Below are 24,020 nucleotides of genomic sequence, written 5' to 3'. Positions count from 1 at the left end.
AGTCAAGTAATGGTTTTAATGGTATTTGTAGTGGAAACCATTAGTATTTCTGTCATGTATTCCATTGTTTTGTTTTCCAGTAGAGATATTTTATTTACAGAAGTCAAGTAATGGTTTTAATGGTATTTGTAGTGGAAACCATTAGTATTTCTGTCATGTATTCCATTGTTTTGTTTTGTTTTCAACAGGGATATTTTATTTCCAGAAGTCAAGTAATGGTTTTAATGGTATTTGTAGTGGAAACCATTAGTATTTCTGTCATGTATTCCATTGTTTTGTTTTCCAGTAGAGATATTTTATTTACAGAAGTCAAGTAATGGTTTTAATGGTATTTGTAATGGAAACCATTAGAATTTCTGTCATGTTTTCCATTGTTTTGTTTTCCAGCAGAGATATTTTATTTACAGAAGTCAAGTAATGGTTTTAATGGTATTTGTAATGGAAACCATTAGAATTTCTGTCATGTTTTCCATTGTTTTGTTTTCCAGCAGAGATATTTTATTTACAGAAGTCAATCAGGAGTTTACGCTTTCTGCAAAACAAGTAAATCTATTGCTTTGCTAAATCCCAGATTATGTTTAGCCTGTTTATTGTTTTAATGTATTTTTTTTTTTGTTGTTATGGTAATTGTATTGTATCCTAATATTGTAATCTCTATGTAACAAACAAACAAACAAACAAACAAACAAACAAACACCCCTGCTGATTGGCATCTTAAGCAAAAAGCGCACAAAAAAGCGCCTTTTGTCATTTTTTTTACTCTTTCATGTTAGAGCGAAGTAGCTGACAGCCAATCAGAAGTCAGCGGAATCCCGCGTGGGCGTGGCCTGGAAGAACACTCACTAGCACTGCAGAGCCGTGGGAGGTGGGCGGGACTTACTATGGCCGCTTTGGTGGAGGGGCCGAGCTCGTTCTCTTCACAGCGCTTTTTCAAGACTAAAACAAGACTCTCTGACGTTTTACTCCACCGAAAATGAGCTGTGGATGAAAGTGCGCAGGTCGCTGCAGGGAATCCGATAACGCAACTTTTATTATTATTATTATTATTCTAAAAAAAAGCATCTCCAACTTTTTATTTCCCTTCTTTATACTATTAACTCTATGGGAGCATTGAACCGGCGCCAGCTGAGACGGATCAGAACCCACAACCCGCTGGGGAAGAAGGCTGTAGGAAGGTAAACTTCTGCAAAGTGGTGTAGATCACATGTTCATGAGACTTAGGAGTAGACTTATAATTCTCTTTAAAGACCTCATGCAGAACACAACATGCTTTTGTACCTACTGACAGGGTTAAAAAAAAAAAAAAAAAAAAAAAAGTCCAGCATGGCTATTTTGCATGATTGATGTGCTCCTGAAATATCTTTTGGAATGACTGTACTGTTCATTGTTTTGTACAACAGTTCACTAAAAATCTCACGTATTCCACGTATAAAGTCCAGCAGTCTGGTTGACTAACTAACACCCTGTGTCTGTTTGCAGTTTGGAATGAGTGTGTGTGTGCCTATCCAAATCCAAACCTGGAGTTCAGGACGAAAGATTGGGATTGGTATTGGTAACCTACTGTTCTTTCATACATCTTTTGGTTAGAGTGTCCCGGTTCGTCTGAGAGAGCTCGCATCAAGGTTAGTGAGAAGGTTTGACCCGAAATAGTCAGTATGGCAACTTCAGAATGCCTCCATGAAGACATTCCTGTTCAATAATTAACAGGTTTGCAGAAAGTATCAGAGGAACCATTGATAGATAGATAGATAGATAGAAAGTGTCACCACAATTTGCTTGAGAAATGCCATGTGTGTGTGTGTGTGTGTGTGTGTGTGTAGACAAGACAGAGAAGATATGCACCATTACGCAGATCAGGAATGCAGTCATGTGTTATTGGAAATCAAAGAAAGCAAGAGATTAAGTTCTGAGGAATGTCCGGAAAGCTCGAGCGCTTCTCGTGATCGTGTGGAACAAAAGATCTAAGACGCCGTGGCTGTTCCCTGTTGCTGCTGCTTTATGGCCGTGAAATTTATTGGGTGAAATTCATGTCCGTGTAGGTCCTCATTTGAACTGTAAGTAGGTTCTAGTGTTACAAGGAATGCTCAAAGCACAATCAGTGCAGTCTCTCTCTCTTTTTTTTTTTTTTTTTTTTTTTGTGCTCCTTCCTGTGAGCAGTGTGTACTGGGGGCTTTGTTTAGTGGTGGAGGCAGTCCATGTCCGCCAGAAAAGTACCTAGCGGCATTGACTCAGAGTGCAAGAATGTCAGCTCTCTCTCTCTCTTGCTCTCTCTCCATCCATCCAGCTCTTTTTCCATCCCTCTTCCCCTCTCTGCCGCCCATCTCCCTCCTCTTTCTTGCACGATGGCCAAAGTTCTGCCTGCTGACTCAGTCTAGAAATCACCCGAATGTTTTATTATTTTTTTTCTCTCCCCCAACTGAGCCTTTTGCGACTCCAACAGCCTGTACTCTGTACTCACTATTGAAGTGTTTTTTTTTTTTTTCTTTCTTCTTTTTCCTCCCCCCACAATGAAGCTGTGTTCTATAGACTAGATTCAAAGCCACTTAAAAGTGTCTGAATGACTGAATGGGAATCTTTCTTTCTTTCTAGACCTGTATGATGCCCGTGAACCCGCACGATTCCGTACTATGCACCGCTCTGAACGGAAGAATCCAAGAGATTAGCAGTCTTTCACGGTTCTGCTCACTTTGGCCACTTTTACCTGCCGTCGCTTGCATACTTCGCCACGTCTTTCTTTGTTGTAGACGCGAAAAACCTCGTCCTTGAGATAAAGCGAAGGATCTAAGGGATAGATCGCTCGTGTGTGTGTGTGTGTGTGTGTGTGTGTGTGTGTGTGTGTGTGTGTGTGTGTTCAGTCTGCTCGGCCTCTGCCCGGTGCAGACAGACACCTCTGTGGTGGAATGTGTCACCATTTTCCAGACACAATCACAAGGGTGAGTTCCAGCACCTTTCGCGTTAATCACGTCTCGAGAAGGATGTGTCACCATCCGCTCGACTCCAGGACTTTGAGCTTGTGGAGTCGAACCGAGCTAGGGGGGAAAAAAATGAATTCGACTTTTTATTTATTTTATGACACAGTGTGACGTCAAGCATATTTTTGTATTTTGTTGTCCTGACATAAACCGTGTGGAAGATTTAGGAGTTTAGTTGTTTTGATTATTCAGCTGACAAGCTCGATCTTGTCACAGAGCATACCTTTCCAATGATCAGAGTGACCCAGGCGAAACAGGTTCCGTCGCTTTTCTTCGGTTTGCGGTTTCAACTAGCTCTATAGCACGAGTATAGAACGCGAACTACGCGCACCAGCAATGCCTGGTGCAGATCGACGCTCTCGATCACGTACTCGATCGTCACTACTCATAAATGGCTAGTGCGCCCTTAGATTTTGGTGTTCGGTTAAGGAACGGGGCTGAGAGAGAAACCGGCGCATGGTTTCGGTGACAGAGATGAAGCAGCGATCTCATCTCTCCACCACATGCTTTCCATTAAAGCTTTGGATGAGGGAGTGGAAGGAGGGGGTTGAGAGGGGCTAAGAGGCAGAGCGGGGAAAAGCACTGTGTTTCCGAATACTTGGGTTTGTATCAGAGGCTTGCGGGGGGAGAAAACCACAATATAGAGACCTTGTTGGAGTTGGTGAAGGAAGGGGGAGAAAAGAAACGGAGGGAGTTATTTAATGACTCACTCTGGATTTTCTTTCTCCGACAGTGGGTACAGGTTTTCAAAAGTTTCCTCATATCAAGCTACAAGGCGCACAGTTTAATAATAATAATAATAATAATAATAATAAAGGACGCAGTCCATTTAGCAAATTCTCAGATTCCAAAATAGTCTGAGTAAATCTGGGAGTAAATCTAGCGCTAACCGATGCGTCGCGTCGTCCTCTGGCGTTTCTCGGCGAGGACTTTCCATCGTGTCCCTCGTTTAACGGAGCACGATCTCCTGCAATCAATCAGCGTGAACGCCGGGTGCGGAGCGTGGCCGAGGGGAGGGAAGGCTTTGGATGTTGGATTCTGAAGGAGAAAAAAAATCAAGAGTGATGAACATGGAAATGGAAGGAGGACGGGAAAGAAAGAGTGTGAGCAGATGTGTCAAAGTTTCTTGGCCTACTTTTCAGTCTGGCAGTGTGAGAATCTCCCTGAGCTGGGAGTAATGGACACCAAGGGAGGCTGTGCTTTACACTTTCTCCACGCTCCCAGTGCCAGACCTTTCCAGATTGGAATGTTGCATTTCCTGCTTCGTTCCTGCCATGTGTTTCTCAGTTTCCCTCCTCTTCTTTTCTTTTATCGTATGGCTTTTATGTCAGTTCCTTTTCTTGACTTTTCACTAACTCCTAACTCTTTCACACAGTCTTTCACACAGGTTTCGCACAGATCTGTACCAATTTGATACATGCACCATAATATTGTCAGTACATTAATGTAGAAAAACTCGAACGATTTCCACGTGTAAAGACAGTTCTCTGGCATCCAGTAAACCTCTAGAAGGCTCTACAGATGCTCCCCTGTTATGTAAACACATCCTGTGAGTAGTGAAGCTCGTGAACTTTTTTTCTCTCTCTCTCTCTCTCTCTCTCTCTCTCTCTCGCATCACAAGGTTTTTCTCGGCCTCTGTGAAGGCTCTGTAAGGTCGCGCTCGTCTCCCATCGCTCTCTGTGTTCGGCTGTCAGGAGGTTGTCGTGTCAGAGCTCGAGGAATGTGGCCTTACTGCTCCTTAACGTTGGATATTTTTGCCGTTGACGCCAGAGGCAAAGTGCACCATTTCACTACTGTTAGGGGGAAAAAGAGAGAGGTGACACACAGTTAGTGAGACAGAACGAAAGTCTTTCAGGCTTCCGGCTCTATAAAGTGAGAAGAAGAACTGAAGGGTGAGCTCTTGAAACCTTTTTATTTATTTATTTATTTATTTATAAAAAAAAAAAAAAAAATATTGACAGAGTTGCATATGATTAGAGAATAAAATGAAGTCTTTGGATAGGGGTGGGACAACGTCTTAGCACTGTGTTTGTTCCAGATCCGGTTCTTTTGGTGGAAGACCAACCAATATTTCCAATTGGATAGTGAATCACAGATTAAGACTGTAGATTCAATTCAATACAGTTTGATTCGTATGGCGCTTTTAACGACGGACGTTGTCTCAGAGCAGCTTTACAGAAACATATAAACACAGGATGGAGATTTTAAGCGTGTGAGTTTATCCCTATTGAGCGAGCCGGTGGTGACGGTGGTGAGGAGAAACTCCCTGAGATGATATGAGGGAGAAACCTTGAGAGGAACCGGACTCAGAAGGGAACCCGTCCTCATCTGGGGAACGACGGATAGTGTGAACGTCGATGAAGGCGGTTTCATTAGGCTGCATCAGTCCAGACAATTAAACTAACCACAATGAAAGACCCGTCATACTAGCTCAATGATATCCACGACTGAAGAATGTGGCTTCACTTATTTGTGTTCATATTTAGCATGTTAAAGACTTCACGTGACTAACAACCAGTAATATTCTGATTCATACATTTGAAGCAGTGCAAGCTTTTAATGTACAATGTGAAATAAAAGACCGGTGCATATGGATGAATAAATAATACACTATTTTGGTCCTAAATTGGTGAAATAGGTCAGATTAGACGTTAAGCACCAAAGTCTCGCGGTGCCAGTGACGATCTCCAAATACGTGAGGATACACGTCTGGAGACACCAGCGAGACCAGGAGACACAGTAAGGAACTTTGTAAAGTAAAGTAGGGGCGGCAATTGAAAAACAGTGGCTTGTAAACGAAAGGTTTCTCGCTAAACACCAGTTAAACATGTATCCGTGTAGAGTGTGTGCAGAGAACTGATTACGTTTCGTCAGTCTTTTCCAGAAAGCTGCATTCGTTTTGAAGTCACGACTAGCTCGAGATGTTATCGCTCCTCCGGATGCTAACGTCGTACGAACTACAGGAAATCGGAGTGTGTGTGTGTGTGTGTGTGGTGGGGGGGTTAGAGGAGAGGATATCGCATTGATTGCGATCATTCTTGCTGCACTTCTCTACCAGGTTGTTGAAAGACTGTGTCCAGACATGCATTCTTGCTATTCTGGCCCTGTGAGACTGCATGAGCCGTACCAAACAATAACAACTGTGTTGCATCATTCTCCAGATGAACGGCGATTTGCTTTAAAGTCTTCGGTTCTGTCTTGCAGGATTATCGCCAAATCACATTGTTTGCATTCGTTATTCTGACTCTGTATAGTAACCGGATGCGAACGCGCTGCACCGCGATGCGTAAACCGTAGGGGTTCGGGACGTGGATTTGGCTGAGCGAGCGTTCGTGCATACAAGCAGAGCGCACTTCCTTATGATGACTGTCTGTGTACATGCCATAAAACGGAGCAGTGTTGTTTCCGGTCTGAGAAAGGCCCATCGTTTCGGAATCAAGCCAGTGATCAGGATGTGGTGTCTTGTCTTCAGAAAGGGACTGCGCTGTGATGTCAGGTGATGTTATTCAGGGACCTCTGACTGACTTGAGTGCCAGCTCCAGAACTGAGCCTACACTGGACCACATTCCTGCTGTATTACTAGAATAAACACTGTCGGCATGGGGGCCCTGGGAAACTTGTGCACGAAGAGTAAATATTTACACAACTCCGGTCTCCATTCAGAACGTACTGGATCTTTACTGAATCCAGGTTGTGGTCTGGGCAATTAGAATTTACCATCAAAATAAATCATAAATGCCATCATGAATAATAAATCTGGTCCTGAAGTGGCTTTTTTTTTTTTTTGGTTTTGTTTTGTACTATAAATAAAATTAAATCATTGTAATGTACGTTTATTACAGAGTAATTATCATTTGCATCTCGTACCACATTGCAGGAATAATTCTCGGTGGTTGTTTTTTTTTTTTTCCCTTCATGTTTATCGTGTACTACTATAGAGTAACCTAAACACAAGGGATCTTTCTTTCCAACCTAGCGCGGTTTAAAAACCCTCGTCACGCTTGATTTCTCGTCATGGTTTTTCCAGAGGAAGTAGCATGGCCGTTGTTCCTTTGCCTTTTGGACTTGTCAGGCAGAACGCGCCCCAAAGCTTTTGGCACCCGTCTGGAGCTGCTGGCTCTCCGTCATTCCCTCCGTGTGTGTGTGTGGCCCTTTCTGTTCTGATCGGTCGAGCGTAGGCCAACGCTGGCTAACACCTGTCCCCAGCGACTGCATTGTCGTTAGTTCTGCCAAGTAGCTCCTCCATGTGAGCGAGCAAGGCCAGTTAATGAGAATGTGAATTTGGAGAGACTGCTGTGGTGTTTAAGAAGCAAGCCAGGTGCTTATGCCTCTTATCTGAGCTCTCTATCTGTGTCACCTGCCTTTAGATTTGCCTACCTCTCCTTTTTCAGCAGGTGAGTTGAACTTGGATGGCTGGAGGTAGGAGGGGGTGAGAACCTATTCCCTGTTTTTCTGAGCATGCTTTTAAAGAAAACTCCCACGTATACCCCATTCAAGACATTTAACATCGGATATAAAAGAAATTGTTGGTTATATCTTGGTTTTTCAAAAACTGAATTTGTGTGTAAATGTTTTCGTAAGCCAAACCGAATGAAATATCTCCACCGGATTTTACGAAACTTTCGGCGACCCCGATTTTCTACGCGTTAACGTGCATAGGCTAGTGCCAATCAAAGCGCAAAGCGCACGCAACACTACAGCTCATTCGCATTTAGTGACGCCCACAAAACTCCTTAAAAGGTCAAGTTTACAGGGAGCTGAATTCACAACTTGAGGACAAAACCGCGACGTGGAGGCGCAAGTGGAAGTGTATGTCAATAAAGAATAACACTAAGCAGCGTAAGAGCATCTATAAAGGCGAATTACAGACAAATTTGCGTTAGCTATGAATTATAAAGAAGGATAAAGTCTCTGACTTCAGCCTCTTGCGTACCGCTCCCTTCCCAGTACCGTGTTGGAATGGCAGGCAGGAATGTGCCGTAAGGAAACCCGATATATATTCGGAATGCCTGATGGTGGCATGCAAGCACATACCAGATCGGTCACTTATCGGTCACTTAGTCATGGCTCTAAAGTGTCGCTCGGAATTAAAAGAAGATCCCGACTTATACGAAACCAACTTCTGAGCCGTTGCAGCATACAGAGCCATTACTTTTGTCTTAATTTTATAGATTTGTATTTGTTGGATTTCTTTAATTAATCTTTTTTTTTTTTTTTTTAATCCATGGTTAATTGATACCATTAACATAAGATTCCTGGATTTCAGGAAATGTAAATTATATTGGTGTTTATGAAATTGCGATGACTTCGCCAACTATGCGATTTGAATCTGATCGACGTACATTAGTTAGCCGACTTGTATGTAAATGTACGCAAACTCGGGAGCTCTCGTAAGACGCTGGCAGGAACATTCGTGGAATACGTATCAAATTTCTTGTGTAAACGCTCCCAATCGATTCATTCGTATCCAGCTTGATAAATGAGGCCCATTGTGTGTGTGTGTGTTTGTGTGTGTGTGGTAGCGTCTACCAAAGTACTTCTTTCCATTAGGTATGGATCTCCCTGGCACAACCCTGCTAATTATTTTATAAGTACACCTCAGTTAGGAATCTTCAGTTAAATCAATTCCTGCGAAACCATCCAATTATCTGGACATACCTCATACCGTGCTCTTCACACCCGGCATGTGATGTGATGTGAAGTGAAGTGAGTGGAGAGACTTGGAGAGGAAGCGGTTACAGCAGCAGGTTGGTATGAGGGTGTGGAAAGGGTGCTGGCTGAACTCCAGACTCACCTGTCCTCATGGCCACACCTAAAGGAATGCGGCAGGTAGCGTGGCAAACGGCCATCAGCATAACGGCAGCCGAGCATGTGAAGGGAAGAGTGCGGTTATCTGGGGCACGGAGCGAAGCCCAGGACTCGCTCCTGTCCGTTAAGTGAAGGATTTGAGGATCTAAGGCACAGAGGAATACTGACTATTCGTGAGTGCTTTCTGTATTTTCCCTGTGTTGCCTTTCTTTTTTTTTTTATAAATCCAAGGATATATAATTTTGACATTTCACTCTGAGGGTAGGAATAATAAACCCAAGAATAACTGAAGTGATCGGGAACGAATCCATAAATGAAGTATAACACCTCGAGTATATCTTAGTGTTGATTTATTACAGCATGTAGCAATAGATATTTGTCTTGTATGAAATGTTCGGTTAAATCTATAATAGAAACGATGATCGTCCTGCAGTCTTTGATCATGTCGCTGAAACGACATTTGCAAACAGTTTTAACCTGTGCAAAATCTTCGGATACGTCTCCAAGCGTTGGCAGCACATTGGTGGGGCGGCCGTGTAAACAGTCCATAGCCAGAAGGGTAAACATTCCCCCATTTCCGTCGTTCTCCAGGCTGAGGCTGACACACTCCATGCCTCTAAAGTGTCATTGACATGACCACGCTAAGGCTCCGGGGTCAGAGCCTTTGGAGACGCACACAGCCTGAGACCTATCTGAGGACTTCGTGGAATCCTGGATTCCACAAATTCACTCTGGCTGGGAATAAACAGTTTATCCGAATCAGTCAAGGAACTTCAAGTTCCAGCATCCGCCGTCAGGGGTGTGGGGAGACGAGCCATCTGGGTGTCGTTTCTCCGTTCCGGGGGACGATTAGTTCTAGTCGTACTAACCCGAAACCTTCTCGCGTGATGTTTGTGTGCAGTTAAATAAGTCGTTGTACTTGAGTAAGGAAAAGAGGGACGTCTTGTACCCCAATTGCGTGGTCAGGCCTCGGAGATCCATTTCAGAGATCCTTTTTTTTCGTTGTTGATGGCGACGTGGAGTTCTGTGCTTTCACCGCGTCATCAGAGATTTACTTTAGGAACTCGCTAACGGTTGCTGTTCTCCACATGCAGTCCAAAACACAAAAAAGAGGCGGAATGAGTTAGGGGTGGTCCTTGGAATCGGATGTGTCCTGTGGAATAATTGTTTTAAGGAAAGAAGCATGTTTTCCATAATGTTTAAACTGTGAATAAACCAAAACTTTGGATTCCTGCGAAAATGTTTGTAGGATCGTTTGAGCGGTTGAGTTTCCCATAGCGCTCGTGTTATTTTTGCCTAGAGCAGCTCAAATCCCCTTGAGTAATCCTCTGTAAAACTATGCACATCCTCACATCCTGTGTTTTAAACGGAGCTTTTCTCTGACCGACTGCTTTCTCTTTCTACCGACTTACTCGGGCTCTGGATTTAACTACGACACGGTACTGGCCTCTGTTCAGACGCTGCCCAAGTCACACAGCTGCAGGGGAAAAAACAAGGGTACTTCTTTTTTAGTTTTTAGTGTCACGGCCAGGAAACGAGTGTCCAGCGAGCGCCCTGTAGTCCACATTCCTGACCCCCCCCACCCTCTTCGACATTCTGAGAGCCCCCTCTGCTTGTCTATGGACCCCACCCCCATTGTTCTAGCTGGTGAGAGTGCCTTCCTGTTGTAGATTGGCTGGGCGTTCGGGAGCTCGCGGGATCGCCTGTGCATTTTGGAGCACCTTGAAGAGCTTGTGGTGAGCAGCGGGCCGGGCCAGAATCGGCGCCATGAGCGGCCAGTAGTGAACCGGGACGCCAGCTTCGACAGCCACACAGGTAGGTGACCTGACCTGACGTCAGAACAGGAGGGCTGTAAACGGAGGAGATGAGATGGGTGGACAGGACAGGGACACGTTTACGGTTTAAATGTTAAAAGATACACAACGCGTTTATCTGTTTGTGACATCGCTAAAAGACGTTCATGCTAATTTCATAATCAACATCTGCTGGTATTGACTACTGTATAATAGGCGTTAAAACGTAGTTGAATGTTTTTACTTGTACTTTTACTTTACGGTCAGTTATCAGTTATTGGGTGCAATGTTGTGTGTATATTGTTTGCCGTTACTACAAAAATGTACAGAATGATCATATTTTTCATTGCTTGTCTGAGTATATTTGTTTGTTTTTTTCTAACACTTCCATATACGCATGAAAATTGCCAACAATGCTCCTGTCATTTTTCATCCTAAGCTCTTTTGACTGTCATCATCTTCATCACTGCCATCTCTATCATAGTTCTGAGGAGGGAGAGCCAGTGAGGGCACGGGAGGGGGAATGAAAACTTGTGGGAAGAGCAACAGGAAATGGAAGTTACAGTATGTTTTTTTGGGGGGTGGGTGCGGAGGAAAAGAATGCCATTGTGAAAAAATGCAATTTTTTTCTCCCTCTGTCACTTTTTGCCTGCCTCTCTCTCTCTCTCTCTCTCTCACTCCCTCTCTCTCTCTCTCTCTCTCTTGTCTTGTTGGAGAGCAGCAGTACATCGATGGGCCCCATTCTTGACTTGATGTACATTTATTTATTTACCACAGATGTTTCGGAAAAAAGCTTCGTCCTCCTTGAGAATGCGGAGAATATCAGAAAGTAATAGATGTATTAAATTCTCCTTCACTACTTTTGTAGATGGTTTATTAACCGCTAGACTGCAAAGCTGCGTGCAAGGCCAACAGATGAAACCATTCTATCTTAAGGATAATCTCACAATAAGCAGCGGAAGCGCACACATTTGGTCATTCGGTATTTTCAGTCCCTACACAGATTTGTCTTTCAATCGATCGATTATGTTAGTAGTAGTAGTATTATTAAGCAATAACTGGATATGGTACGGGTTTAGATTAATAGAATGGTTTCTTCCTAATGGCTTTGTACGCTTTAACACCTCACTGTATCTTTAAATCACAATACGCCATATGTAAGAGTCTGTGATGTCCTGGGCTGACAGTTTATCGGTTGGACCAGTTTATTTATTTATTTATTTATTTATTTATTTATTTATTTCAAAGCTTTGGATTTGAGGATAATGTTGATGATCAGCTATCTGCTCTGCACTGCATGTTTTAAACAATAGGAATTTGCTCTGTGCTGTTTTGGTGGTGTTAGGGCAGTTGGGTGGATGTCAGTGCTTTGACTCTGGGTATAGAAACATTATCAATCCCAAAAATATCATCTGATTTCACAAAGAAAGTACATTAAATTGATTTTTTCCATTTAAAAAAACAAAACCAACAAAAAAAAACAAAACAACCTATGGCTTCTTTTAGCCTCTTGTCACCCAGCTGTCAATGCATGAAAACATCTGGGAAGTTTCTGGATTTGTTTGTTTTTGTTTCGCGAGCATTCTGCTCCTCGAGGACTATTAGGATTACTTAAAGATTACTGCAAACCTTCTGAGCTCATTAAATTTCATTTCCTTTCACAATCATTGTTGGCTACGTGTAACATGGACTTGTCATTATGCTTCTTCTTCTTCTTCTTCTTCTTCTTCTTCAGCTTTGGTTTTGATCAATATCTCGCCCTCTGTTTCGTTTCTAGGGGGCGTGGACCGCGGCCGGAGCTCCTCCTTCCATGAGGTGGGTGGCTTGCGAGAGCTGGAAATGAGGGGGGCAGCCTCCGTTTCCGAAGAAACCTCGAGCGCCGGTGCGAGCGGCGGAGGCCACACCGTCCTCCAGCGACTCTTGCAGGAGCAGATGCGCTATGGCGAAGGCAGAAACTACCTCGCCTTGCAGCAGCAGCAACAGCAGCAGCAGCTGCAGCAGCAGCAACAGTCACAGCCGCAGCAGCAGCAACAACAGCAGCTCCTGGGCCCAGGAGACGAGCACTCCATGGTCCCACACATTGCCCGACAGGAGCCACAGGGCCAAGAGCTGCAGGCAGACAGTGGCATGGAGAAGCAGCTGAACCCCCGAGGCGCAGGTGGTGGAGGAGGCAGCGGAGGAGCCGGATCCCAAGGACAGAACCCTGAGGACTTGCCTTCGTACGAGGAAGCCAAGGTGCAGTCACAGTACTTCCGTGGCCACCAGCCACAGCCACAGCTTGGCCCGACGGTGGGCGCTGCATTCTACGTCACCGGCGTTACCAACGCAAAGGTACGTCCTCCGGAGGGCCGCCCCGCGGTACAGCGGCTCGGTGCGGCCAAAGTGCACCAGGATGATGGCCTAAAGGACCTCAAGCAGGGTCATGTGCGCTCGCTCAGTGAGAGGCTTATGCAGCTTTCTCTGGCCACCAGCGGCGTCAAAGCCCACGCACCCGTCACCAGTGCGCCACTCTCACCCCAGCTGCCTCAACCGGCAGGGGACTACTACAAACCGATGGGACCTCACCGCGGCCCGCCCCCAGACTATCCCTATAAAGGTCTACACTCACCACCCAAACAGCAGCAGCACCACCATCCACAGCACCAAGATCCAGGACACTACTATTCAGACCACCGTGGCTCAGCTCAGCAGTCCAGAACCGACGTCCCTCACGTGCGATACCAACCACCACCCGAGTATGGATCTTTCCGGTGAGTAATTCTTTTCCCCTTTTTTAGTGGCATCCTTTGGGCGTAGAGTCTCTCGTTCCTGGGAATATAAGGTGTTCCTTGTGGTTTAGCCTAGAGGGAAATAAATGCTAAACTTGATTTCTGATCTAGATTTTCCGTATAGGAATGTTATTTCAAAACAGGCTAAGCACTTGATCATGTTTTAGTTTACGATTTCCTAATCGTCATCCTGAGTTTCTGCTCACTTGAACATATGAGGTGTTGTACATGTTCGTACGTACTCAAGACCTCGTCCGCACGTGCTCAACAGAAGCATTACGTATCACAGGCACGTTAGCAGGAGGTGGTTCAGTGGGTAGCGTCGCTACCTCACACATCCACGGTCACCAGCCCGAATTGATGCTTCACGTGTTCTCTCTATTCAGCATTGGGCTTCTCCAGGTTCTCTGGTTTCCTCCCACCCCCCAAACCATACCATGGGAATTGGTGACTCTCCACTGGTCACCACTCCAATCAGAATGAAGACAAACGAATTGTGAATTTGACTCAAACAGTTTGCTAGTTTGATGCTGTTGTTTTTTAAAATTGTTTTAGAGGATGCTGAGGGCATCGTTAGGAGACGCGGGTCAGTCACAGGAAGCAGATGGTTGAGGAAAAATAAGTGGCTTTGAGGTTTTTATGAGAAACGATGAAGGATAACTGTTGAATGCAGCTAAATTATCGTATAAGTTATCAACAGGTAAGTGTTGTGCAGAGCCATGAAGTGGGAACAGATTGAATTCCCCTTTGAATGGCCCTTCCCTGAAGTGCTGGAACATGCTGCCAGGCGTTGTAGGAAAAGCCAGTTTTGCCTGTTTTCCTTTAATTCATCTAGCTCAGAGCCAGTGTGGCGTACTGCAGAAGAATGCCATCCCAGTTGTAGTAATCACTTACTGCAAGTTACAGCCTGACTGTTTGTCTTTAAGTTCTATAGAAACTGGAATGTTGAAATGTGAATAATATTTTCAGTGAGGCACCAGCTGTGTCACATGTGCAGTAAGAATCAGTCATTAAGCACGCTAGTCACGTCAGTTGTAACCCGTCGATGACGGTCGTTCTTAACATGTGAATAAAATGATGATAATATCCTATATGATTACTCATGATGCTCTGGTTTGTGTTCTCAGCTCCAATAAAGAGAGCTCAGGACACTCCCAGAGGCCCGTCCATCAGCACAGCCCCACATCCTCGGTCACCTCGGTGGGTTCGCTGTCCCGCGCTCAGTCCTCCACCCTCAGCAGCATCCTGGCTTCTTCCCATTCTTCTCCACACATGGCCCACCAGGTAGAACAGCAATTCACAATGGGGCCACGGAGTCCACAGGGGCCGGGCTCGTATCAGGGCGAGCCATACGGCCCAGGCCCGGCTCACCCAGCGCCTCATCAACGGCCCCATGGCTTCCCTCACGACCCCTATGGCTCGGCACCCAGGGGCCTCCATCTGCACCAGCACCAGTTCCATCTACAGGGGCAGCAGCAGCAGCAGCAGCCTGGCCCAGGGCAGCACTACCCACACCCCCACTCGCTCCAGGGTGACCCCTTTGCCCTGTTGGCACGTGCCCAGCAGATGGTCGACATGCTCACCGAGGAGAACCGGCAACTCAAGCAGGAGATGGAGGTGTGTGGCGAGAAGGTGTCCAAGCTGCAGAAGGTAAGCGTTCTGGTTCCCAGCAGTTATGATTAGATGAAAAGCGTGCAGCGATGTCGATCGAAACATAACATTTTCTCCTCTACAGCTAGAGACCGAGATCCAGCTGGTGTCCGAGGCCTACGAGAACCTGGCCAAGTCCTCGTCCAAGAGGGAAGCCCTGGAGAAGACCATGAGGAACAAGCTGGAGCTGGAAGTGCGCAGGTTGCACGACTTCAACAGGGATTTAAGAGGTGAGCACCAGGAGCGCTTGCTGGGTTTAAGAGTTCATGGTGGAGTCATGGTCCTACCACGGTGCTTTAATATCAGATAAGAAAGCGCTGAATAGCTGCACTGTCAAACTCTCCCAAAACGTAATGCATGATTTCCTGGTAATACCCATTCCTTTTGTTGCTCTAATGCTTTTCTTAACATTTTGCCTGCATTATTGTTCTTTAGTATTAGAGATACAGATCTTAACGTTGGTCTCTGAGCTTATTTAATACCTGATAGCTTCACAAGAGGATATGGGTAATTCCACGTGAATGTCAGCCTTACCCTGGAAAAATAAAGTCGTGAGCACAGGAACATAACCAGTTTTAAAATGTTCCCTCACGTCTTTCACACACGCGGTATATTTATACGTGTAACGGCATCTTAGTGACTATTAGAGGCAGTAGAACCGATTTTTAGAAACTGAAGCTTCATCCACAGAACAAGCGATCACGAGGGTTCTCATCACGTCTTATCACTTTGAATTGAATTCAATAATAACTTTATAATGTTTAAAAGATGTTGACAGTGTACAACTTGTGCTTTAGATGACATCACCGTTGACCGAGTGACCGAGTGACTAACTTATCACTGATGTATTTTCCTTCCAAAAAGTTGTGTCGCTTTCAAGCACAATTGTTTTCTTGCGCTTTTAATCAAGGCCACCGCCACCATTCTGCCTCGCAGTGTTCTTTCGAGTAGCAGAGAAAACCCTGATTTATGGCGCTGAGCTTGGATTCGGTCCACAGGGAGCCCCAAGAGTTTTACAGCAAAATCAGAGGTTTCTCCCCCCCCCCCTCCCTTCCTTCTTTCTCCCTCTCACTCTTGCCCTAATTTCTTCCTCCCCATGTTCCTCATTCTTTCTGCCGTACAGTTCCAGCACACAGTGGGGGGGGGGGGAGGGGGGAGGCGGGGGGGAGCCCCTGCCTCTTTAGGACGTTCAGGACAAATCTAAATTTCCATTGCATATTGTTGAACTGGGATGTTAAGGAGCAGGGCATCTGCCTCTGGAATCCTCATCATTTAGTGCGGTTGACTTAACATGGGGGAAATATTGTTTTAACGTTTGGCCTGCTTCCTCGAGGAACGTTTTGCGATTGCGAAAAACCGGCAACCCCCGCAGTATAATGGCTCTTTTGTTGAAGCGATCCTTTTTTCTTTTCTTTTTTTTTTTTAGGAATGACTTAGCCACTTTGTGGCAATCGGGTCGAGTTTTGGTGGTGTTGTACTTGTGCTTAAGGAACGTGCTGTAACGTTTAAGGAAACGAAAGCCTATAAACTATACGATACACATTTAAAATCTCCGTTTTCACAAAGAAAAGCTTTATATAATTCATTTCAGGATTGGAACGTAAATCCCCCCCCCCCCCCCTTTTGTGGACGTTTGAAATTCCACACTGTGTCCAACTGACAGGACCGTTGTAAACGTATTAAATGTATTGGTTTCTCACGTGCATCTTAAAGAGTAAGCTATAAAATAAATTGTAAAGTTTTTTGCGTCACACGTCGTGGTTTTTTTTTTGGTTTTTTTTTTTCCATCACTACAATTGTCCTTCTTGCAATCCTAGAACGTATGGAAACAGCCAACAAGCAGCTAGCAGCCAAAGAATGTGAGGGCACGGAGGACAACCGCAAAACCATCTCTCAGCTTCTGGTTCAGAGTGAGTACCCCTTCCAGAAATTTCCTCCAAGTCGGAGGAAAAAAAAACAAACCCGGCTGTACCGTGCCTCATAGCCGTCCTGAGGCTCCCCGAACGCTATTAGCTCTACGGTTTGTTTGCGATAGACTGAAACCCGAATTAAGCCGCTTTCCTTCCACTGTTTGGTTGCTCCGTAGACAAAGAGACCCAGCGGGAAAAGGAGAAACTCGAGATCGAGCTTAACGCGCTGCGCTCCACCAACGAGGACCAGCGGAGGCACATCGAGATCCGTGACCAGGCCCTGAACAACGCTCAGGCTAAAGTAGTCAAGCTGGAGGAAGAGGTGAGCTCAGTGCTTTTCAACTGTGGCCCGTTCAGCATATTTCCGTCGCATACGAGGGTACCGAGCTGCATGTTTTCAGTCACGTCTGGGATTAATTAGCGAGTGCCTTCAAGGTCTCTCTCAGTGTGTGTTTGTGTGGGCCCTCTTGTGGACACTTTTCACCCTCTAGCCCAAGGCTGCAATATCTGGTTCCGTTTAAAGCTTAAGAAACATCTCGGAGGACCTCTGTGGAATTTAGGGTTTTTTTTCTTCTTTTTTTTTTCTTTATTGCTCCGAGTGTGCTGAGTCATTAAGCTATGCACAAGAGAACGCTTTGTTTCCTGTTGTTCCTGCATACTGAGAGAAGGAGTCTTTTTTTTTAATTATTATTATTTTTCTTTTATTTTTAAGTTGTAAATATTTCGCCATTTCTTCTTGGTTCTTTTCTGAAAGCTTCCTCGAAGGAACTTTTATTCACCCAAGTCAGTGATAACCCACCTAGCTCATATCTGCAACGATTTCCAACAAACAGCAAAGAGACAATGACTTTATAGCCTTTCCCATCGACTTCAGTGCTGCAGCGAAGATCGTCAAGCTCGAGAAAACCACTAGCCACGACCATGAGCCAATCCAAACCGCCTAGGACATTTTAGCAAGAAAGAGAGAGAGAGAAAGCTCCAAACCGAACGAGCGCACGAATAACAGAAGGAGTGTAAGGGTGGTTTTTCACTCTAATGAGCTTGAAGTCTCCGAGCATGTTTGGAGAACGTGCCTTGGCTCGACTGGCTCGGGCCCAGATGGCCTTTTGGCCAGCGCTGAACAGGCGGTGCAAGCCGCAATCCCAGAACGCGCCGGCCTGTTCCACTTTCCTCCGGCCCTGTCACAAACAGCCGCTTGTTCCGCCAAACAAAGCCTCTTGAGTTGTCTGCCATGAAAGAACTTGAAGATGGCCGAATTCTTAAATCCCCCCCACCCACTCATCCAGCCAGCCCCGTCTAAATAAATGGAAACTGCATACTTGTCCTCTTTCTCTGCTTCTTCTGTGTCGCAGAGCCCCCAGAGCTAAATCGGGCCATTCATTTGGGCCATAATTATAGCTTCTGGTGGATTCGAAAGTAGCTTTTTTGTGAGGGGGGCTGGGGGGGGGGGCTTCTGGAGGACACAAGCGGGGGTATTGTAAGCTAGATTTTCAGTTAAGCAAGGCTCACCTGTGTGCGAGGGGTGTAAAGTGAAGCCGGAAAACCAGTCCACGTTGACTCGGATACGGCCACACCGGTTTACGAGCCTGGAGCCGGTTCAAATTGCAAAGGCAGACGGGTAAAAACCCGATTCCGCCGTGAAAAATCGAGATACAAAAACTAATATCTATGCAAATGAAAACATCTTGAACACGGGCAAATCGACCGAATATTCCTCATGTGAAAATTGTAAATCAAACGTTAAATGTTCTTCTTCTATCCGCAGACGTAAATAACAGAAGCAAATGCTTCATATCGGATGATTTTAAGCTTTAAATTAGTAAACAAATTAGTCTACAAATAGGCTTAATAAGCTTATATGTGGTTTAATATATGTAATAATTATAATACAAGATCAATTTGACTCTGTTACGGATTTTTTTTGCAGGGTAATATCGACTCTGCGGCATTTTAGTGAAACGAATGCATGTTTTGGAATTGCTGTTCCTTTTACAAAACTGGTCGATATTAGGATACATCAAAATGTGTTCAATTTAACTGAACTGAATCGTGTTGAATCGTACCCGAATCGAATCATTACTGAATTGAATCATTACTGAATCAGTCGAATCAATACTGTATCATTTTTGTGTTTTATGGTATACCATGTGTTGAGATCATCTGAAAGGAGATTTACACCCCTGCTGCCTGCTCTATGTGTGTGTGTGTGTGTGTGTGTGTGTGTGTAGCTTAAGAAGAAGCAGGTCTACGTAGAGAAGGTGGAGCGGATGCAGCAGGCTCTGGCTCAGCTGCAGGCTGCTTGTGAGAAGAGAGAGCAATTGGAGCACAGATTACGCACACGGCTGGAGAGAGAGCTGGAGTCACTCAGGATGCAACAGGTACAAGACACACACACACACACACACACACACACACACACACACACGCACGTTAAACAGTCTAGCAGACGTAGCCTGGACTCAGGTGCAGACAGCAGGAGCAGATTCTCCCACAGGAGATGTTCCATGTTCCACTCCATTCCTCCTGCATGTTCAATCCAAACGTCCACTGGTCCTTTTAAATGACCCTTAATCTGGGGATCTGGGGGAAAGGTTGCAGCTCAGCCACTGCGTTTGTGCGCGCGTTTGTGTGTGTGTGAGAAAGTGAGAGAGAGAAGAGGAAGCGCAAACAGCCGGGATTCTTATTAGAGGCCCAGATACTAGACCTAACGTTGGAGCAGTGCGCTTTTATCCAAGCAACCGAGTGATGTGAACGAAACATTCAGCTTTGCTAACTTGATAATCCAATGCCGTTTAAGGAATGGAATATATCTGTGTGTCACTAAATTATGAACACGAATGCATATCGGAATGTGTTTTATCAAACCGAAGAAGAAAACAAGCGCTCCGCTGTGCACTTGTAAATCCAGGGATTAAACTAAAACTTCTCTGTTAATGTCCGGTGACTTTCTCTAAAACCCTTTTCAGATCGGACTAGTTTTACATGTGGAGGCGGGTAATCGATGCAGTTATTATTATTATTATTATTATTATTATTATTATTATTATTATTATTAGAGTATCACTGGGATTTTAGTCTCTTCCAAATCAGTCATTTTTTTACAGAGTACGGGTGCATGTGTCTAGAAAGATTACACGAAATATCCCGTCTATTCCAACGTTCATCAAATCGAAACGAAACCAAGTCTCAACCTAGTTTAAACCGCAGTACGATGAAATGGACGTGTCGGAGAAGCCACGCTTATGAGGGTTTTAGATGAGTTATTGACTAGCACGTAAACGGTGACGCTCGTGTCACTAATTACCGATCAAGCGCGTGTATGTGTACGGACGTAAAACCTACGACGAGCCCGTATAATAAAGGTCGAAGCGACCGGTTCGTATTAAAACGAGGTGTATGTTGTATGTGTGGAATTTTTTATTTATTTATTTTTTTTCATGTGATGAGCACGTGTAAATCCTGAAGACACGCCCACCTCCACGTGTCCTGAAATCTTATCCTTGACTCTGAACATCCCTACTGTTTGTTCTGCGCAGAGATCGGGAGGCTCGCAGAACCCCACGGGTCCCGAGTACAGCACGACGGCCCTGATGGAGCACCTGCGCGAGAAGGAGGAGAGGATTTTGGCTTTGGAGGCCGACATGACCAAATGGGAGCAGAAGTATTTAGAGGAGAGTGTCATGAGACAGTTCGCCCTGGACGCCGCAGCATCTGTTGCCACGCAAAGGTACACACACACACACACACACACACACACACACGCACACGCACGCACAAAGACATATGGTATACCTTGTTCTCATGTATGTTCACACTGTGGTTCACTTTCGTTAAGGCCTGTCCACTCCCCCAGCTGGAAATCAATTGCCTGTTAATGATAAAAATCTAGCCATGTTTTTCTAACGCTCTGTCCATATGGGATTTCGTGGAGGGTTTTTTTTTGGTGTGTGTGATTGGCCAAAAATGCTTGAATTTGCTGCGGCGTTTTTCAAAATGTGCTTCTTTTTTTTTTTTTTTTTTGTGGGAAAACTACTCGAATCGGCGAAATCGCAACCGCACGAAATTGTGTCGCGTGATCTTTCGCCGTGATGTTTGTTGGCAAACGAGACCTTTTAGCTGCACTCACGTTCGACGCACGTAAGAGGGGCTTTGGCTGAACGCGGGTCGTGACCGCGTCACGTGACGCGTCTCGGCCCGGATCCGAGGGAAATCTGCAGTCATTTTGAAAGGTTGCGAGCTCCTCCGAATATCGCGTAGCTTCCTTGATTTTGCGTTCGTCTCCGCGATCGCAAAAAGGCTCAAGAAGACCAGTACAGATGATGAATCGGTACTATAATAATAATAATAATAATAATAATAATAATAATAATAATAATAATAATAATGTTGGCATCTTACAGATAATCAGCACTGGCAAAGATAGGAATTTTGCTTGTGGAAAACTTTATGACAAAAATCGTTATGCTTTGTTGGTGGTGTTGGGAGTCGAGTGTAAAAACCAAGCGAAAATTTAGCTAGCAACAGTCCATATTTTAAAATAAATAAATAAATCCTATCAGTTATCTGGGCATGCTTCCAGTACATTCTGTCTCTGTGTGGGATTTCTTGATGGATTGAATGAGAAATACTTCAGGGAGGATTAGCGGTGTTACTCTAGACCTACGCTTCCTTCTCAAAATGATCCCTTAAGTGACGCAGGAGACCTGAAAAACAGGAAAACGGTTCCCACTTCGGTTCGAGATTCTAAAAGTTTGACTTCCTTCTGCAGAGACACTTCATCGTCTATGATCAGCCACTCGCCCAGCAGCAGCTACGACACCTCGGTGGAGGCGCGCATTCAGAAGGAAGAGGAGGAGATTCTCATGGCCAACCGCCGCTGCCTGGACATGGAGAGCCGCATCAAGAACCTCCACGCGCAGATCATCGAGAAGGACGCCATGATTAAGGTTCTGCACCAACGTTCGCGCAAGGACCCGGGCGTCAAAGCCGACGGCCCGTCCGCCATGCGCCCCTCCAAGTCGCTCATGTCCATAGCCACGGGCTCGAGCGGATTGGGCAGCTCGGGCCTGCTCTCTCACTCGCTGGGGCTCAGCGGGAGCAGCCCGATTACAGAGGAACGCAAGGAGGACCGCAGCTGGAAGGGCAGTCTGGGTAAGAAAGGACACCGCTCTACTTAACACGCTACAACGTTTGAGTAATGGATGGAAGTAGGAACGGGTCAGGGATTGAAACTTGCACTTAGGTAGGAAAAAACAGTTCCCTTGCTCATTTAAACTCATTCACGCAATCAGCCAATCACGTGGCAGCAACACAATTAATACAGTTGTTTGTTTTTTTTAAAAATGTGACCTCGGTGGCGTTGGCATGGGTGTCAGTGCCAGGCACGCTGGCTTGAGTATCGCAGAAACCGCTAAACGCTTTGGCGCGTGTGACGCATTTTTTGACGCGTGTCACGACATGAAAGCTTTCACTTTCTGCACTCGCATGTTTTGATGTTTTCCGTTGTTGAATAGAACGTTTGAGAAGGCTGGTGGCGCGTGACCCCAGACAATAAGGACACCTCCTTTTCCCGCGCGCGGAAGAATATCGTCTGGACTTGATCCTGTTCCGTTAAAAACCGAAAACGACGTGTGATTTTTTTTTTTTAGTCGGAAAAGAGTCACCGGTGTGACACCGCTAAAGGCTGACTGACATTTCAAAACACCCTTTTGCTCGTTTGTAGGCGTGTTACTGGGGCCAGAGTTCAGAGGTGACTCCTTGAGGACCGACTCCATCTCGTCTTCTCCGTCTCCGGTGCTGCCGTCCACCCCGATGCCAGCCACTGCCCACTCGAAGACGGGCAGCCGGGACAGCTGTACGCAGACAGACAAGAGTCAGGAGTCGAGCAAACCCAGCACCCCGGCACTGCAGAGCGTAGCAGCCAACAACCGCATCAGCAGCCCCAGTCCTGTATATATCCCCGACCGTATCGCAGGTAACACACACACACACACTTTTACGTGTGAACTACTCGACTGCGCCAACTAGTGCTCTAAGTGTGATATGCGCGGTTGGAATATCGAATTTCCATCCATCCATCCATTTTCCGTACCGCTTATCCTACACAGGGTTGCCGGGAGCCTGGATCCCATCCCAGGGAATGCTGCATTGTGTACTGTTCATGCCGTTCAAGCCATTTAATCTGACGTCACTTTTTATTTTATTTTTAAACCCTAACCCTCGTCACCTTTACGCTAGTCGGCCCCGTGACGTCCGGCGGTAGCGAAGTTTTTCTATTTCGTGACGTCTCGACCAGGTACACTGACAGGATGTGGTTCTAATCGGAGTTTTTTTTGGTTGTTGTTGTTTTCTTCAGACGTTCCAGTGTTCCACAGCAATACTCTGGAGAGGAGAGCGCCAGTGCAGTCTTATCCTACACAACCACAACCACAGTCACAGCCGCAAAAACAGGAGGATGTAGATAACGAGATGGTGGAAATACTCATCTGAACCGTGTAACACACACACACACACACACACACAGCAGGTGAGTGCGCTCTACATCGCGCGCTCGTGTTAGTACTTTTAGGGACAATCATGGTGTATTGAAATGCACTACGTTTTTATGCCTTGTATAGAATAATACGCCGTGTCAGTTACGAGTAACGTTTTGTACAGTATTCTGTGGTGGCATTTCGACTCTCGAGTTTAGGACCAAAATGTATTGGCAATTTTTTTAAAAAAAAATGTTTTTTTTTTGCTTTTATTGCACTACTTTTCTTTTTCTTTTTTCTTTCTTTAAGCTTTTCGATATTATTTGAAACTCTTATTAGCTAGAGCACATATACCAATGTTATCAATTTTTGGCACTTGAGTTAGTCGTTATTTGTAAATACTGTATCTCGATACTGTAAGACCACATGTAAGACAGGAGGCGTGAATGTGTACGGCTCTGTGAACTTTAAAGGCACTGCCGGAGCGTTGAAGTCGGAGTACTGACCTCACAGAATTGTGCGGTCTGTGGTTTTGCTGTGTATGCAAAAAAAAAAAAAAAAAGAAAAGAAAAGAAAAAAAGAAAAGAAAAAAACCCAACTGGTTTTGGGTGTGTGTACGCATGTGATGTGAGTCAATCTGTTGTTT

At 45.3% G+C, this 24,020-nt stretch overlaps 1 protein-coding gene across 8 annotated transcripts in view; it reads left to right on the top strand.

The window, feature by feature from the left end:
• The first annotated feature begins 855 nt into the window (after positions 1-855).
• The window catches only part of amot (angiomotin), a 24,961-nt gene continuing 1,796 nt past the window's right edge, over positions 856-24,020 (top strand). Inside the window, exons 1-15 of one of the 8 annotated variants that reach the window (XM_053648066.1) lie at positions 856-1,175; positions 1,480-1,552; positions 10,451-10,595; positions 11,013-11,137; positions 11,351-11,402; positions 12,351-13,323; positions 14,469-14,991; positions 15,077-15,221; positions 16,809-16,901; positions 17,078-17,223; positions 19,130-19,279; positions 20,438-20,628; positions 21,670-22,052; positions 22,624-22,875; positions 23,257-24,020. The exon at positions 23,257-24,020 is cut by the window's right edge and continues 1,796 nt beyond it. In XM_053648066.1, coding sequence (XP_053504041.1) covers positions 11,126-11,137; positions 11,351-11,402; positions 12,351-13,323; positions 14,469-14,991; positions 15,077-15,221; positions 16,809-16,901; positions 17,078-17,223; positions 19,130-19,279; positions 20,438-20,628; positions 21,670-22,052; positions 22,624-22,875; positions 23,257-23,390 — 3,054 coding nt within the window. In that variant the 5' untranslated portion in view covers positions 856-1,175; positions 1,480-1,552; positions 10,451-10,595; positions 11,013-11,125 and the 3' untranslated portion in view covers positions 23,391-24,020. Of the gene's footprint in view, positions 1,623-7,752; positions 8,954-9,808; positions 10,596-11,012; positions 11,138-11,350; positions 11,403-12,350; positions 13,324-14,468; positions 14,992-15,076; positions 15,222-16,808; positions 16,902-17,077; positions 17,224-19,129; positions 19,280-20,437; positions 20,629-21,669; positions 22,053-22,623; positions 22,876-23,256 lie in introns of those variants that run through there. The other 7 variants (XM_053648063.1, XM_053648064.1, XM_053648067.1 and 4 more) reach the window with 7 other exon arrangements.

This window comes from Ictalurus furcatus, chromosome 18, assembly GCF_023375685.1.
Source record: "Ictalurus furcatus strain D&B chromosome 18, Billie_1.0, whole genome shotgun sequence".
NCBI classification, from domain to species: domain Eukaryota; kingdom Metazoa; phylum Chordata; class Actinopteri; order Siluriformes; family Ictaluridae; genus Ictalurus; species Ictalurus furcatus.
This window is presented reverse-complemented; position numbering and strand designations above follow the sequence as displayed.